This window comes from Macrobrachium nipponense, chromosome 1, assembly GCF_015104395.2.
Source record: "Macrobrachium nipponense isolate FS-2020 chromosome 1, ASM1510439v2, whole genome shotgun sequence".
NCBI classification, from domain to species: domain Eukaryota; kingdom Metazoa; phylum Arthropoda; class Malacostraca; order Decapoda; family Palaemonidae; genus Macrobrachium; species Macrobrachium nipponense.
Window position 1 is genome coordinate 46,135,513 of NC_087200.1, and position 12,500 is coordinate 46,148,012.

Consider the following 12,500-nt stretch of genomic DNA (forward strand, 5'->3'; position numbering starts at 1 on the left):
GGGCTGCGTGTGGCACCGTATGGTCACTCTGCGGGGTACTAGCGACCTTCCTGACCTGAAGTCGACTGTCTTCGCCATCCAGGTCAACCAACTCGGCGTCGACGTCGTGTCTAGGGTGCACTGGCTCATAGGAGCCGCTGTCGTAGGGGAAGTTCTCCTCCGCCGGGATGCTCTTGTGAGTGCTCGGGTGCTTCTTGCCGTGAGCTAAGCCAAGATAATGCAGTTGGTTTGATACTGGATGGTAGAGGAACACGGAGAGTAACTATCGTGGTCTTAGTTTTGTGGGTTGCGGGTCTGGCATTTTTGCTAAGGAATGGTGGTATCTTCAATATTGCCAGTGCGGGGGGAAGCGACATCCATTACTCTTTTAATTTTATTTATTCTTAATGCTTTTATTACTTTAGCTTTTTGTTTGGAATATTTCTATAATAATAATCTGACCACAATCCAAGATAATACAGTTGGTTGGATGGGGACGCGGGTGTATTTGTCATCTTTGCTAAGGAATGGTGCTATCTTCAAGACTGCCAGTGAGAGGGTAAGCGATATCCATTACCTATATTGTGCCATAGGCTCATAAGTAAATTGTTTATTCTAGAGTTTATGCAAGCAACATCGTTGCATTGTCAAACCCTTTAATGCAGAATGTTCTGATAACGAGAACCCTCTGTTTATTCCCCCCCTGACATCATTACTACCCGACCATGAAATGCGAGCTCCCCTCCAGGACTGGATCAAAGGCATAAAATTGCCTCTTCATTAACATTGATGACCAGAGAAGGGAGGAATCAATGCAAAAGCTAAATTAGCAACGCGGTCTTTGAAGTTTCACAGACAATGGTTTTGTCAGGTTATTTCGGGAAAATACTCCTCCATTGTCGAGTCACCTTTACTTGAAATGAAGCATAAATTATGGTTTGTTCGGACACCTTTAGTTGAAATTGATCATATATTTTGTCTGAATGGTTTCTTGGACGGATGTCGCTTCTAGAGAAATATGTTATCTTTTAGTGTTAGTAAAGAGAAGGAAATTATCAGTAACATTATATAAACAAAAGGGTTTATTGTAATTTTCTTTTGGATGGTCTCCCGTCACGAATGTTATTGAATGCATTTATTTAAAACCCTATAAAATGCAGTTTGTCTATGGACTTAATGAGTTACATTTATGAAAACGAAGCGAAGAACATAAGAAAAAATAAGAGGTGCTATACACACGATATTTATCCTTGGTAAACATATAATCGTATTCACGTACGTCACTACAAATAATTCAGTTATAAAGCCAATTATGCCCAATTATATAGTTATTAATGAAATTAATTGAGCCAAAATGTATATATGGCAGTTCAACTACCAATCTTGTATATATCAAAATAAAACGTTGTATCATGACAGTAAGAGCAGAAAAGACTTAGCATCAAGTATTGGCTAACAGTAAAACCAATATTTCTTGAAGAATTGGATAAAAACAAATTTAACAAAGCTACACTTCTAAAAAGAATCAAATAGTTTATATGCATGAGTTCAACAAACATATCTATGATCTTGTCTTTTGTCTTATGAGATCAAATTTTCACAGTTTCCACATACTTAAATTGATGTGATCTTTAAGATTGGAATATGTGGCACAGACCGATGAGATAATGTAATATGTATGGATAACATAATTATTTCTCTGCATAGTTTTATTTTTTCCTTTTTTTATTATCATTATTGAAGTTCATTGTTCTTGGAAGCTTACAAATAAATTCTCAAAACTTGTGATAACTCAGGACAAATAACCGTTTGATATAGCGTTTGATCACCGTTCTGTTATTGTTACCTACCAAAACAATATTGTTTTAGCACTGATATCCATTCAGATGGTAAAAAAAAGAGGAATAAGCACAAATAAAATTCAAATTTCAGTAAGTATTTTCTGCCAGGAACAAATCCGTAGAAATCAGTCACACAGTGGTATAGTAATTTTGTTAGTCATCCAAAAGATATTAATAAAACAAACCGGACTTAAAATCAAAATATTATCATCACGATCTAAAATTATAATTCCCAGTACCTTTAGTACATGCTGAATGGGATAGAAAATAAAGCGATGTTTTGTTAATTACCTTTATCAAAGGGTTAACTAGGTATCTCGGAACCCTCTGCTACATAATTATTATCGTTAATTGCATTTCAAATAGTCTTTAAAAAATCTTATATGGGATGAAATTGAAAGATATTAGGTTTTAGCTGCCGAAAGAATTTTTCTGTTATCTTCAATACTTTTGGAGATATTAACATTTCAATAGCGTGGCAAAAATTATAGTGCAACAATTAAAACATTTAAATGTGAATTTATGATATTTTAAAAATAAGTCTTATATGGGATGAAATTAAAAGATGTATATAAGGTTGTATCGGCTGAAATAATTTTTCTTTTATCTTTAATATTTTTGGAGGTATTAGCATTTGAATAAGTACGCTTAACATCTAAATATTCATAATAGGCATTTTTTTATTTCATACTATATAGAGGTTCTTTTATTTGAAGATAATTTCTGGAAATTTTTTTGAACGAACCTCAAAAAATAGTCTTCAGTAAAGAAAATAGAGATGTTAAGCAAGCTATCTCGATTAATACATACATACATACATACATAAAGGGAAAAGCCACAAAGGAAAGTGAAACAATGAAGTACCGCTGGAAGGTCTTGCGGCTCTCGTCCTTTACTAAGCGTATCCATATAAATATGTTTACAAATAAGTTTACAAAGAAATCTCGTATAAATTTCAGATAGGGATTATAAAAGAAAATATGTACCTGGAATCCAACACACGTGGAGAATTAGCAGAGCTACCCGAATAAAAGGTAGAATTTAAGAGGTTTACAATAGAGTACGTCCAACTGCTCAGAAGCATGGACAAGACAATTGAAAGATTACACAGGGCGCTAACTGCTATAATAATATAATTCAATAAATCTCATTTGGGTTAAGAATAATTTTTTTCCACAAAGTGAACATTTTTACAAAACATTAAATATACCGACACAAAGAAAATATTTATAGTGTAACTAATTTGTAATTAAGTCAATGATTTTATCTTTAAGGTCATCCTTAAACATTTTGCTTATGCAAGGGTCCAAATAATACAGGCCAGAGCTAAGGTTAAAATTACAATTGGAAGTAAGTTGCATAATTACGGATTCTAAAACATTTTGTGAAATACATATTTAGATGTCGTGATTACTGAACTGCCAGCCCAATTTATTGTGTGACCATTTTAACTTAAATGAATGAATATTGCATTGAATATTTCCCAAGTTTTGACAGAATACTTATGGTGTTTAATTATAACTTCTAAATCCTTGCTAGATTGGCCGATATAAAAAGAGGAGCAGTCCAAATATGAAATTATATATCATGTTGTCGCTTTCCTTGGGGCCATTTATTAATAGTTTTCCTTTTTATTTTGTTATCAGAGGAGAAGATAAGGTTGACTTTAAAAGATTTTAACAACGATTTTATGTTTTCAAAGGGATTTAGAAGTAAGAATTAAACAGTACAAGTATTCTGGCAAAACTGGCCAAACATCCAATTATATTTTTATAACAGTTTAGGTGGTCAGTTAGCACCCTGTGTAATCATTTAATTGTCTTGTACATGCTTCCGAGCAGTTGGACTTAATCTTTTGTAAACCTTTTAAATTCTACCCTTGTTTTGGCTAGGTCAACTAATTCTCCACGTGTGTTGGATTCCAGGTACATATTTTCATTTATAATCCCTATCTGTCATTCAAATGAGCTTTCTTTTTAAACCTGCTTTCATATTTATATCAGTCTGCTTAGTAAATGATGAAAGGCCTTGCAGCGGTACTCCATTGTTTCATTTATCCTTGTGGCTTTTGCCTTAATTATATATTCATCACGTTCCAAATTTTCGTAATTCAGTTATACTTATATACTTACATACCTATTCTTATATATATATATATAATATATAATATATAATCTTATAATTATCTAGATATATACATATATACATAATCTATATATATAATATATATATACTATATTATATATATGTAATATAATATATATATTATATATATATATATATGATTATATAATATATGATTATATATGATATATATATATATATATGTATATATGTATATATATATATATCCATATATCTATTACTCGTATATATAATACTATATATATCTCTTATCTATATTAATATATATATCTCTTATTATATTTTCTAATATAATTAATCTAATATACATAATTATACTGATAATATATATAGTATATATATTATAATCTTATATGTTAATCTTATCTATTATATTAGCTATATAATAATATATCTATATACTCTCCCTCTATCTATCCTATTATATAATAATAATATATATATAAAATTGTATATATTTCGAGATACCTTGCGTTACAGCTCTATTTTGTTTACTGAGGACTATTCTTCGAGGTTGGTTTAAGAACAATTGTCCGAAAATTATCTTTAGATAAAAGAACCTTCATAGTATATAATAAAGTAGGTCTACTGATGGATACTTAAATGTTGAGCCCACTGTCGGAAAGGGTTCTAAAGTAATCTGCTGCCTATCTATATACATTACGTGCTCAATTAATAAAGCAGTTAACAAAATAACGCTTTATTTTTCATTTCATCCAGCATGTACTTAAGGTACTGGGAATGATCATTTTAGATCTTAATGAAAATATTTTGATGTTAAGTCCAGCATTTTCTTAAAAACTTTTTAAATATATATATATATATATATATATATATATATATATGTATGTATATATATATATATATATATATATATATATATATATATATATATATATACATACATACTTACATATTACATACATACACATTACTAGAGGAGTTGTAGTTTCTCTGTAAAGGTATGATATCTGTATACTGAAAAAAGAATGAATTCACATACCTACACTTCATGTGTATAGACTGTAAACTGATTAGCTGTGAAAATACGTTTTTATACATTTATGCGTGAAAGTGCGATATAGAATTGAATTACCATAACCACATTTCCTGTTTATAATAATAAACTTTGAAAATACGTTTGATGAATGTGTCCATAAGTCTCTACACACGCTTCATGTATGAAAGTTTCTATATATCGTCCATAATTAGTAAAAGAAAAAATAATCACAAATAGATTAGTAAAATAAATCATGATAGATTACCGTGGCCTCCTTTCCGTAAGATGTTTTTACCGACCCCGTTGTATGTATTGGGTGCGGTGGCAGCTGGCACGGGCAGGTGTGTATCTGTCCCGAAGGACGGCTGCGACAGATGGTACGTCAGTAGAGACTCAACTTTGGAAGGAAAAAAGAAGAATTGTTAGATATATGGTAATTTGTTTTTGGCCACTAGTGTTAATTGCCTTGGGATAATTAGGTAAAGGAATTATTCTTGTGACTTAGAGCATGATAAAATATGATTAGGATGAGGGCATATGACTATTTCTTATTACGAATTAACAACAGTTATAGTTTTATACCAAGAAGACTTTTGCCTTTCTGAATAGAAGTAGGAAAAGTTTTTGTTAGCTTGGGATTGGAGAATCCATAAGAGGTTATTGAGAGAGAAAATTATTGTTAATCTTTACGTTTAATCACGATGGATAACATGAAATAATAATTATCAAGAATATGCATTTCTCTTGGACTGGGAAAGTAGTTATTGTTCAAGGCTGATATACTCGTAACTATTTGTTTTACTTTTGAATTTTTTCATTGGGTCTTATGTATGCGAAAGTTTCACCTGAATTTTACAGTATTCCTTTCGTCTTATCTGAATTTGTATTTCAATGCTTTCCTCTTTGGTTTAAATATAATACTACTACTACTACTACTACTACTACTACTACTACTACTAATAATAATAATAATAATAATAATAATAAATATGAGTGAAGATCATGAATTATTTTTAATTCCAGCTCACTTAGTCACAGCATAACATTACAGATTTATTTTCCTAAGTAGGATAGATTGTGTGTAAGGTTATTATTACATTCTGCAGACAATATCCCCTTTGAAGGCAAAACGCAAATTAAGCACAGAAATTTAAGCAAGGCTTCGGTTTTCTAAACAGGTTTATCACAAAGCCGTCACTATCTATCTATCATTACTATTACTCTTATGATTCAGAGGATGAATCCTATTCATATGGAACAAGTCCACAGGGGCCATTGACCTGAAATTCAAGCTTCCAAAGAGTATGGTGTTCATTAGGAAGTAAGAGAAGTTAAAGGGATATACAAAAAGAAGATACACATAGGCATATATATAATATATATATATATATATATATATATATATATATATATATATATATATATATATATATGAGGGGCTCCGCCCTTGTCTAATAAGGTGCCCCGTTGGTTATAAAGACCTGCGATGTTATACCCAAGTATCTGTTGGTATACATCCCATCCTCATCGGAGTATCATCGATTGCAATGATAATTCTAAGTTTCTTCAGTATCTTCTTTGGGTATCAAGGCGAAGACGTTTATAACTCATGTTGGTAAACTTAACAATGTATTTGCAAAACTACATCTCTTGAGTAGGTGCAAGAAGTTGTTCAGAGAACTTGATTCTAGGAGAGGAAATAGAAGTCTGAGAGACAATGCAATTACAAAATCATAGGAGAGCAAACCTTAGCTCAGCATATGAACATACATACAGATGAACATATGAGACAAAAGTCACGTAGCACGGTTTGTGGATATAGGTCAACATGGTTTCTCAAGCGAAAACATTGTTGACGTTTCACACAATAATGGATTTGATGACTACAGGTGTCTACAAATTAGGACGATGATAAAACACATCAATGCTTAGTCAACATTACATTATCAATGCCTACCACACTCCTGCAAGTTCCTATATGACCCCTTGGGTCATTGGTTTAATTAACAACATACTTTTTATTTTTTATATATGGAATGTCACATACATTCATCATATAAATGTAAAACACTTACACACACACACACACACACACACACACCACACATATATATATATATATATATATATATGTATATATATATATAGTTATATATATATATATATCTATATATATATATATATATATATATATATATATATATATTACGCCTAGGGTTTTTGATTAATAATATATTACCAATATGTTCGTTGGTGAACCTATTGGTGAACTGTGGAGAAGCAACGACCCGAGAAAGCTGATGAATAGTTTCTGTGGGTGGCGTGACATAAAACTGCATAGTTAGACAAGTCAATGTACGATAGTTTATGAACTCTTCTCAAAGTGCCTTTGTGAAACTGGTTGCAGCCAGTAATTGTGAGGCGCTAAAGAAGTGTGCGTTCGTAAGTGCATTAGCGCCTCTTCCTGTTAAAATCTATGATACCCAAGTCTATGGGGGATTTTGATAGAGGCGCCTTTGGAAGAAAAGCAGGATGCCGTGGTGCTCACTGGGAGTCTCTTTATAATATAGTGCTTTAAATAGTCCGGCTGCTTGGGTGAGTTTTGAACTGTTTTAGCCAAAGAGTGGCTTGTTATCTATTGACATTTTTATAAGGATATCCAATCTTTAATCTCTGATTGTTAAACTTGTGTGTGTACTTACCGGGGTGTTTCTGTGTTTTTGAAACAGACGGTTCTAACCGAACCATGGGGGACCGAGAGGGAGTCCCGATGGGGAATAGGAATTTTGGGGACCATTACTATTTAGACATTTAACTGTTGGGGTTTTTGAGTAGTCAGGTAAGACTTGGATCATTATCTTTTGTTACCTAATAAATGTTTATTTTATGATGCAACTCTCTCACTTTGGTTAACTGTTAGAGTGGAGAGAAAGGGTGAAGAGAGAGAGAGAGAGGAGAGATCGGTGCTAGAGAGAGAAGAGAGAGAGGAAGACCTTACCTTCACCTTACAGACCTTGACATCTTGTTCGGGTTGCCCCAGGTCCCTCATGTGAGGCACCTCTAATGTCTACCAGAGAGTTGCTAGTACATCTTCCGGTATATTTTTGCATCTTCCAATCTTGGATGGTCTGGGATGCAGTTTAGATATTTGTCGAGCTTATTCTTAAACACATCTACGCTCACTCCTGATATATTCCTCAGATGAGCTGGCAGCGCATTGAATAGACGCTGCATTATCGATGCTGGTGCGTAGTGGATAATGTCCTGTGTGCTTTCCTTCTTTTTCCCTGGTATAGTTTTGGGCACTATTAATCTACCTCTGCTTGCTCTTTTCTGATATTTTTAGTTCCATGATATTTTTCCTGCTATTCCTTCTATCTGTTTCCATTGCCTGAATTATCATGTAGCGTTCTCTTCTCCTTTTCTAGACTATATAATTTTAAGAATTGTAGTCTTTCCCCAGTAGTCTAGGTCCTTAACTTCTTCTATTCTAGCTGTAAAGGAAACCTTTGTACACTCTCTATTTTGTGCAATATCCTTTTGATAGTGTGGGTACCATATCATATTGCAATATTCCAAGTGGACTACGAACATATGTTTTATAAAGCATAATCATGTGTTCAGCTTTTCTTGTTTTGAAGTGCCGTAACAACATTTCCCATTTTTGCTTTACATTTTGCCAACAGAATTGCTATTTGATCATTGCATAAAATGTTCCTATTCATCATCACACCAAGGTCTTTAACTGCTTCCTTATTTGTGAGCTGGTCTCATTATTAGGTCCCTTATATGCATATAGCTTTCTTTCTCTGTCTCCATAATTTGTTATTGATTCAAATTTATCAGAGTTAAATACCATCCTATTTACCTCTGCCCAATCATATACTTTGTTAAGGTCTCTTTGTAGAGCGTTCCTATCTTCATCACAAGTAATTTCTCTACTTATTCTTGTGTCATCTGCGAAACTACTCACTACCGAATCCTTCACATTATTGTCTATGTCTTCAATCATAATAACAAACAGTATTGCAGCTAACACCGTACCTTGCGGCACACCGGATATTACCTTGACTTCATCCGATTTCTCGTCGTTTGCAATAACTATCTGTTTTCTGTTGTGTAAAAATTCTTTTAACCATCTTCCTACTTTATCCACGATATTGTGTTTTCTAATTTTCTTCGCTAATATATTATGGTCTACTTTATCAAAAGCTTTTGCAAAGTCTAAATAAACCACATCTGTTTCATTTCCGCTTTTCATATTTTTGAATATGTTCTCACGGTGGACTAACAGTTGGGTTTGTGTACTTTTTCCGGGTACGAAACCATGTTGTCCTTTATTAAACAAATTATTTTTTATTAAATGTTTCATAATATTTTTCTCATTACCCTTTCATACACTTTCATAATATGTGATGTTAGACTCACAGGCCTATAATTACTTGCCTCTAGTCTTGATCCACTTTTGAAAGTAGGGGTAATATATGCTAATTTGTGCTCATCATAAATCTTGCCTGTATCTACACTTTGTCTTAATAATATGCAAGTGGCTTTGCGATAGAATGAACTACTTTCTTTAACAAAATAGCAGGAATTCCATCCGGCCCTGCAGCAGCTCCATTTTTAATTTCATTAATAGCCTGCACAATATCAGCTTCATTAATATCTATGTCAGCTAAATATTCACTATTTTCATCCCTTACTTCTATATCATTATCTTCATTATCTATTCTAGGGGTGAATTCTCTCTTATATCGTTCTGCCAGTATGTTTGCAAATTCCTTTTTTTCATTCGTTAATCTCCCTTCAATTCTCAGAGGGGCCTATTTCTATTCTTCTTTTATTCATCTTCTTCGCATATGAGTATAATAGCTTGGGGTTTTGCTTGATATTTAATAGGGTTTTTTTCTTCCAAGTCCCGTTTTTTCATTTTCTTTTGATTGTATAATCTTTTGTTCTGCATTTTCTATCTTACTTTTTAGTTTCTATAACTTTCCATGCATTTTTTCTTTTGCAAGACCTTTTTTCCACTTCTGATTTTCTGGAACAAGATCCTTCTGTCTCTTGGTATGCATGAATGATGTTTTACTTTTCTTCTTCGGTATATATTTTTTTCCACAATATTTTCTCCATAATCTTTTATATAATATCTCCGTAGTTTACCCTTATGTCATCAACTTACGAAAAATGTTTATCCCAATCTTTGTTTAATTCTTCATTAATTTCTGACCATTTTATATTTTTACTGTAGAAGTTGTATTTTCCATATCCTTCCCACTTTTTCATTTTCTTGCTTATCTCTATTTTCACTTGCTTTGGAATGAACTGTAATCTATGACATTATGGTCTGAAATATTCGCATTATAAACTATTATTCGTTTAACATAATTCATCTCGTTCACAAATACTGGTCTAAAGTTATTTTCCTTTCTTGTTGGCAGGTGATTTATTTGTTGAATGTTGTATTCTAGTAGCATATCTAATAGCTTTTCAAATTGCCTCTTATCTTCTGCACTACTATTACTCTCTTTTTTATATGTATAAGTACAACCACAATCTCCTATTCGTTCTTTCCATTCTACGAAAGGAAAGTTGAAGTCACCAGATAGGAGAATAGTCCAGTCCTTGTGATTTCTACATATATCATCCAATTTTCAATTATTAAGTCAAACTCTTTAGTATTAGGAGGTCTATATATTACTATGTTCATCAATTTTTCAGATTCAAATTCTACCGCTATTAGTTCACATTCGAGTTACTATATTTCTCATATATTTTTCCTTGTTTTTTTGTCTTTCCCTTTACCAATATATTGCGGTTCCCCCTTGATTCCTATTTTTTCTATCTGATCTATAAGTTTGGAACCCTTTTATTTGATCATCATTCCCAGTCTCCTGGGAATACCAGGTTTCACATATTCATTATATCTATTTTCTTTTCATTTTGGGTTAGTTCTTCTAAGTACTCTATTTTTCTTTTTGAGTTACTCGTAACTAAACCCTGCGCATTCATCACTATGATGGTTTGCATGTTTTCTTTCCTTTATTTAATACTGGTAGTAATAAGGATTTTCCCATGTCTCTTTCCTGTTCTGGTATGTTGTTCTTTTTTTCATTTCCAGAAAAATTCTGACATTAAAAAATCCAACTTTTCCATAATATTTGATCTTCCTTATCATAATTATTCATTTTGTGTCTGAATCTGCAATTTTCTCCGTTTCTGCAATATCCTCTTGCATAATAAATACAGTTATTATCTCTTGAGTAGAATTTCGGAGCTGATGCTTTGAAATTTTTTGCTGACACCTCTGCATTTATCTCATTGGTGGTTTGCTTTTCTCTCTTACCTGATATTCTGAATTTCTCTCTTTAATTTGTTTCTTTCTTATTTTGGATTTTATTACTTGGTTGGTTATTTATTTGATTAGATTCATGGCTACAGGGTGCATATATTTGCATTTTTTGTCGAACTTACATCCTTTTCCTTCTTTTTAGGTTTTTACATGGTTTTTGGATGCAGATCTCTGCAATCATCCCCAATATCCATCTAAGTATGCACATTTACCATATATTTCATAGTTTGACATATCTTAGGATGTTTGTAGTAACATCTTTCTCCAAATCTGCAATTCCCTCTTTTCAAAAGGTTGCAGATTTTGTCTTTCTTGTCTATTTTTCCTCTTTCCCGTCATTGTATAGATCTGGGTAGAGCCTCTTCGGGATTTTGCTTTTCTGTTGTCATATCGTAATTTATTCTTCGTAGGTATGCTGCTTTATTGCCTCATATGTAGTATCAATGAGTATCTCTGCATCCATACTTTTATCTTGGTTCTTTGTTTTCCTTATTTTTTTCTGTCATTTCATTTTGTTTACTTCTCTTCCGTTTTCCTCTTCTTCTTTTTCTTCTTCTTCTTCCTCTCCTCTTCTTCTTCATCCTCAACTATTTGTACATTCAATCTTGATTTAATAACATTGTCTATCCATGATAGACATGTTGAACAAAAAATTCTTGTATCTTTTCTCAAATCTTGTATTACCTCAGCACACTGTGGATGGGTCGGAATGTTGCATGCAGCACATTTTCTGATTAGGTTTTGTGGATTGACTATGCTATACCAAACCTTACACAGTTTGCATGCTTTTGGCATTCTTTTTCCTAATGCATCAATTAGGATATTCACAAGATTCACCTTATTCATTTTCTTTGTCGGAATATGTTGGTTTATGTATATTTTCTTTATGAGTCTCTGACCACTTGGATTTTATTTGGAACTTCTTCAATTATTTTCAAGATGTTTTCATTAGATTTGTTCCAGTTTGAAGGATTATATCCTTCTAATATATCTATGAATGCTTTTGTATCTTTTGGTTAGGACTGTTGCTGATTTCATAGATGAGAAATGCCAGTTCCCTTCCTGCTACCTCATCGTATTGCGAATCTGCTAGACACGCCAAAATTACGCCACCTCTTCCCGCAGTTGGAACTTACTGCCATCTTGTTCTGATTTATAGTATTACACTTGATAAACTAACTTA

The 12,500-nt window shown here is 32.5% G+C and overlaps 1 protein-coding gene across 3 annotated transcripts in view; it reads right to left on the reverse strand.

Moving 5' to 3' along the window:
- LOC135219297 (uncharacterized) overlaps positions 1-12,500 on the reverse strand; it is a 349,477-nt gene that overhangs the window by 106,138 nt on the left and 230,839 nt on the right. For 2 of the 3 annotated variants that reach the window (XM_064255950.1, XM_064255947.1), the window contains 2 exons: positions 5,231-5,362; positions 1-234 (listed from right to left, as the gene is read on the reverse strand). The exon at positions 1-234 is cut by the window's left edge and continues 99 nt beyond it. In XM_064255950.1, the coding sequence (XP_064112020.1) occupies positions 1-234; positions 5,231-5,362 (366 nt within the window). The remainder of the gene's footprint in view (positions 235-5,230; positions 5,363-12,500) is intronic. The other variant, XM_064255949.1, reaches the window with a different exon arrangement.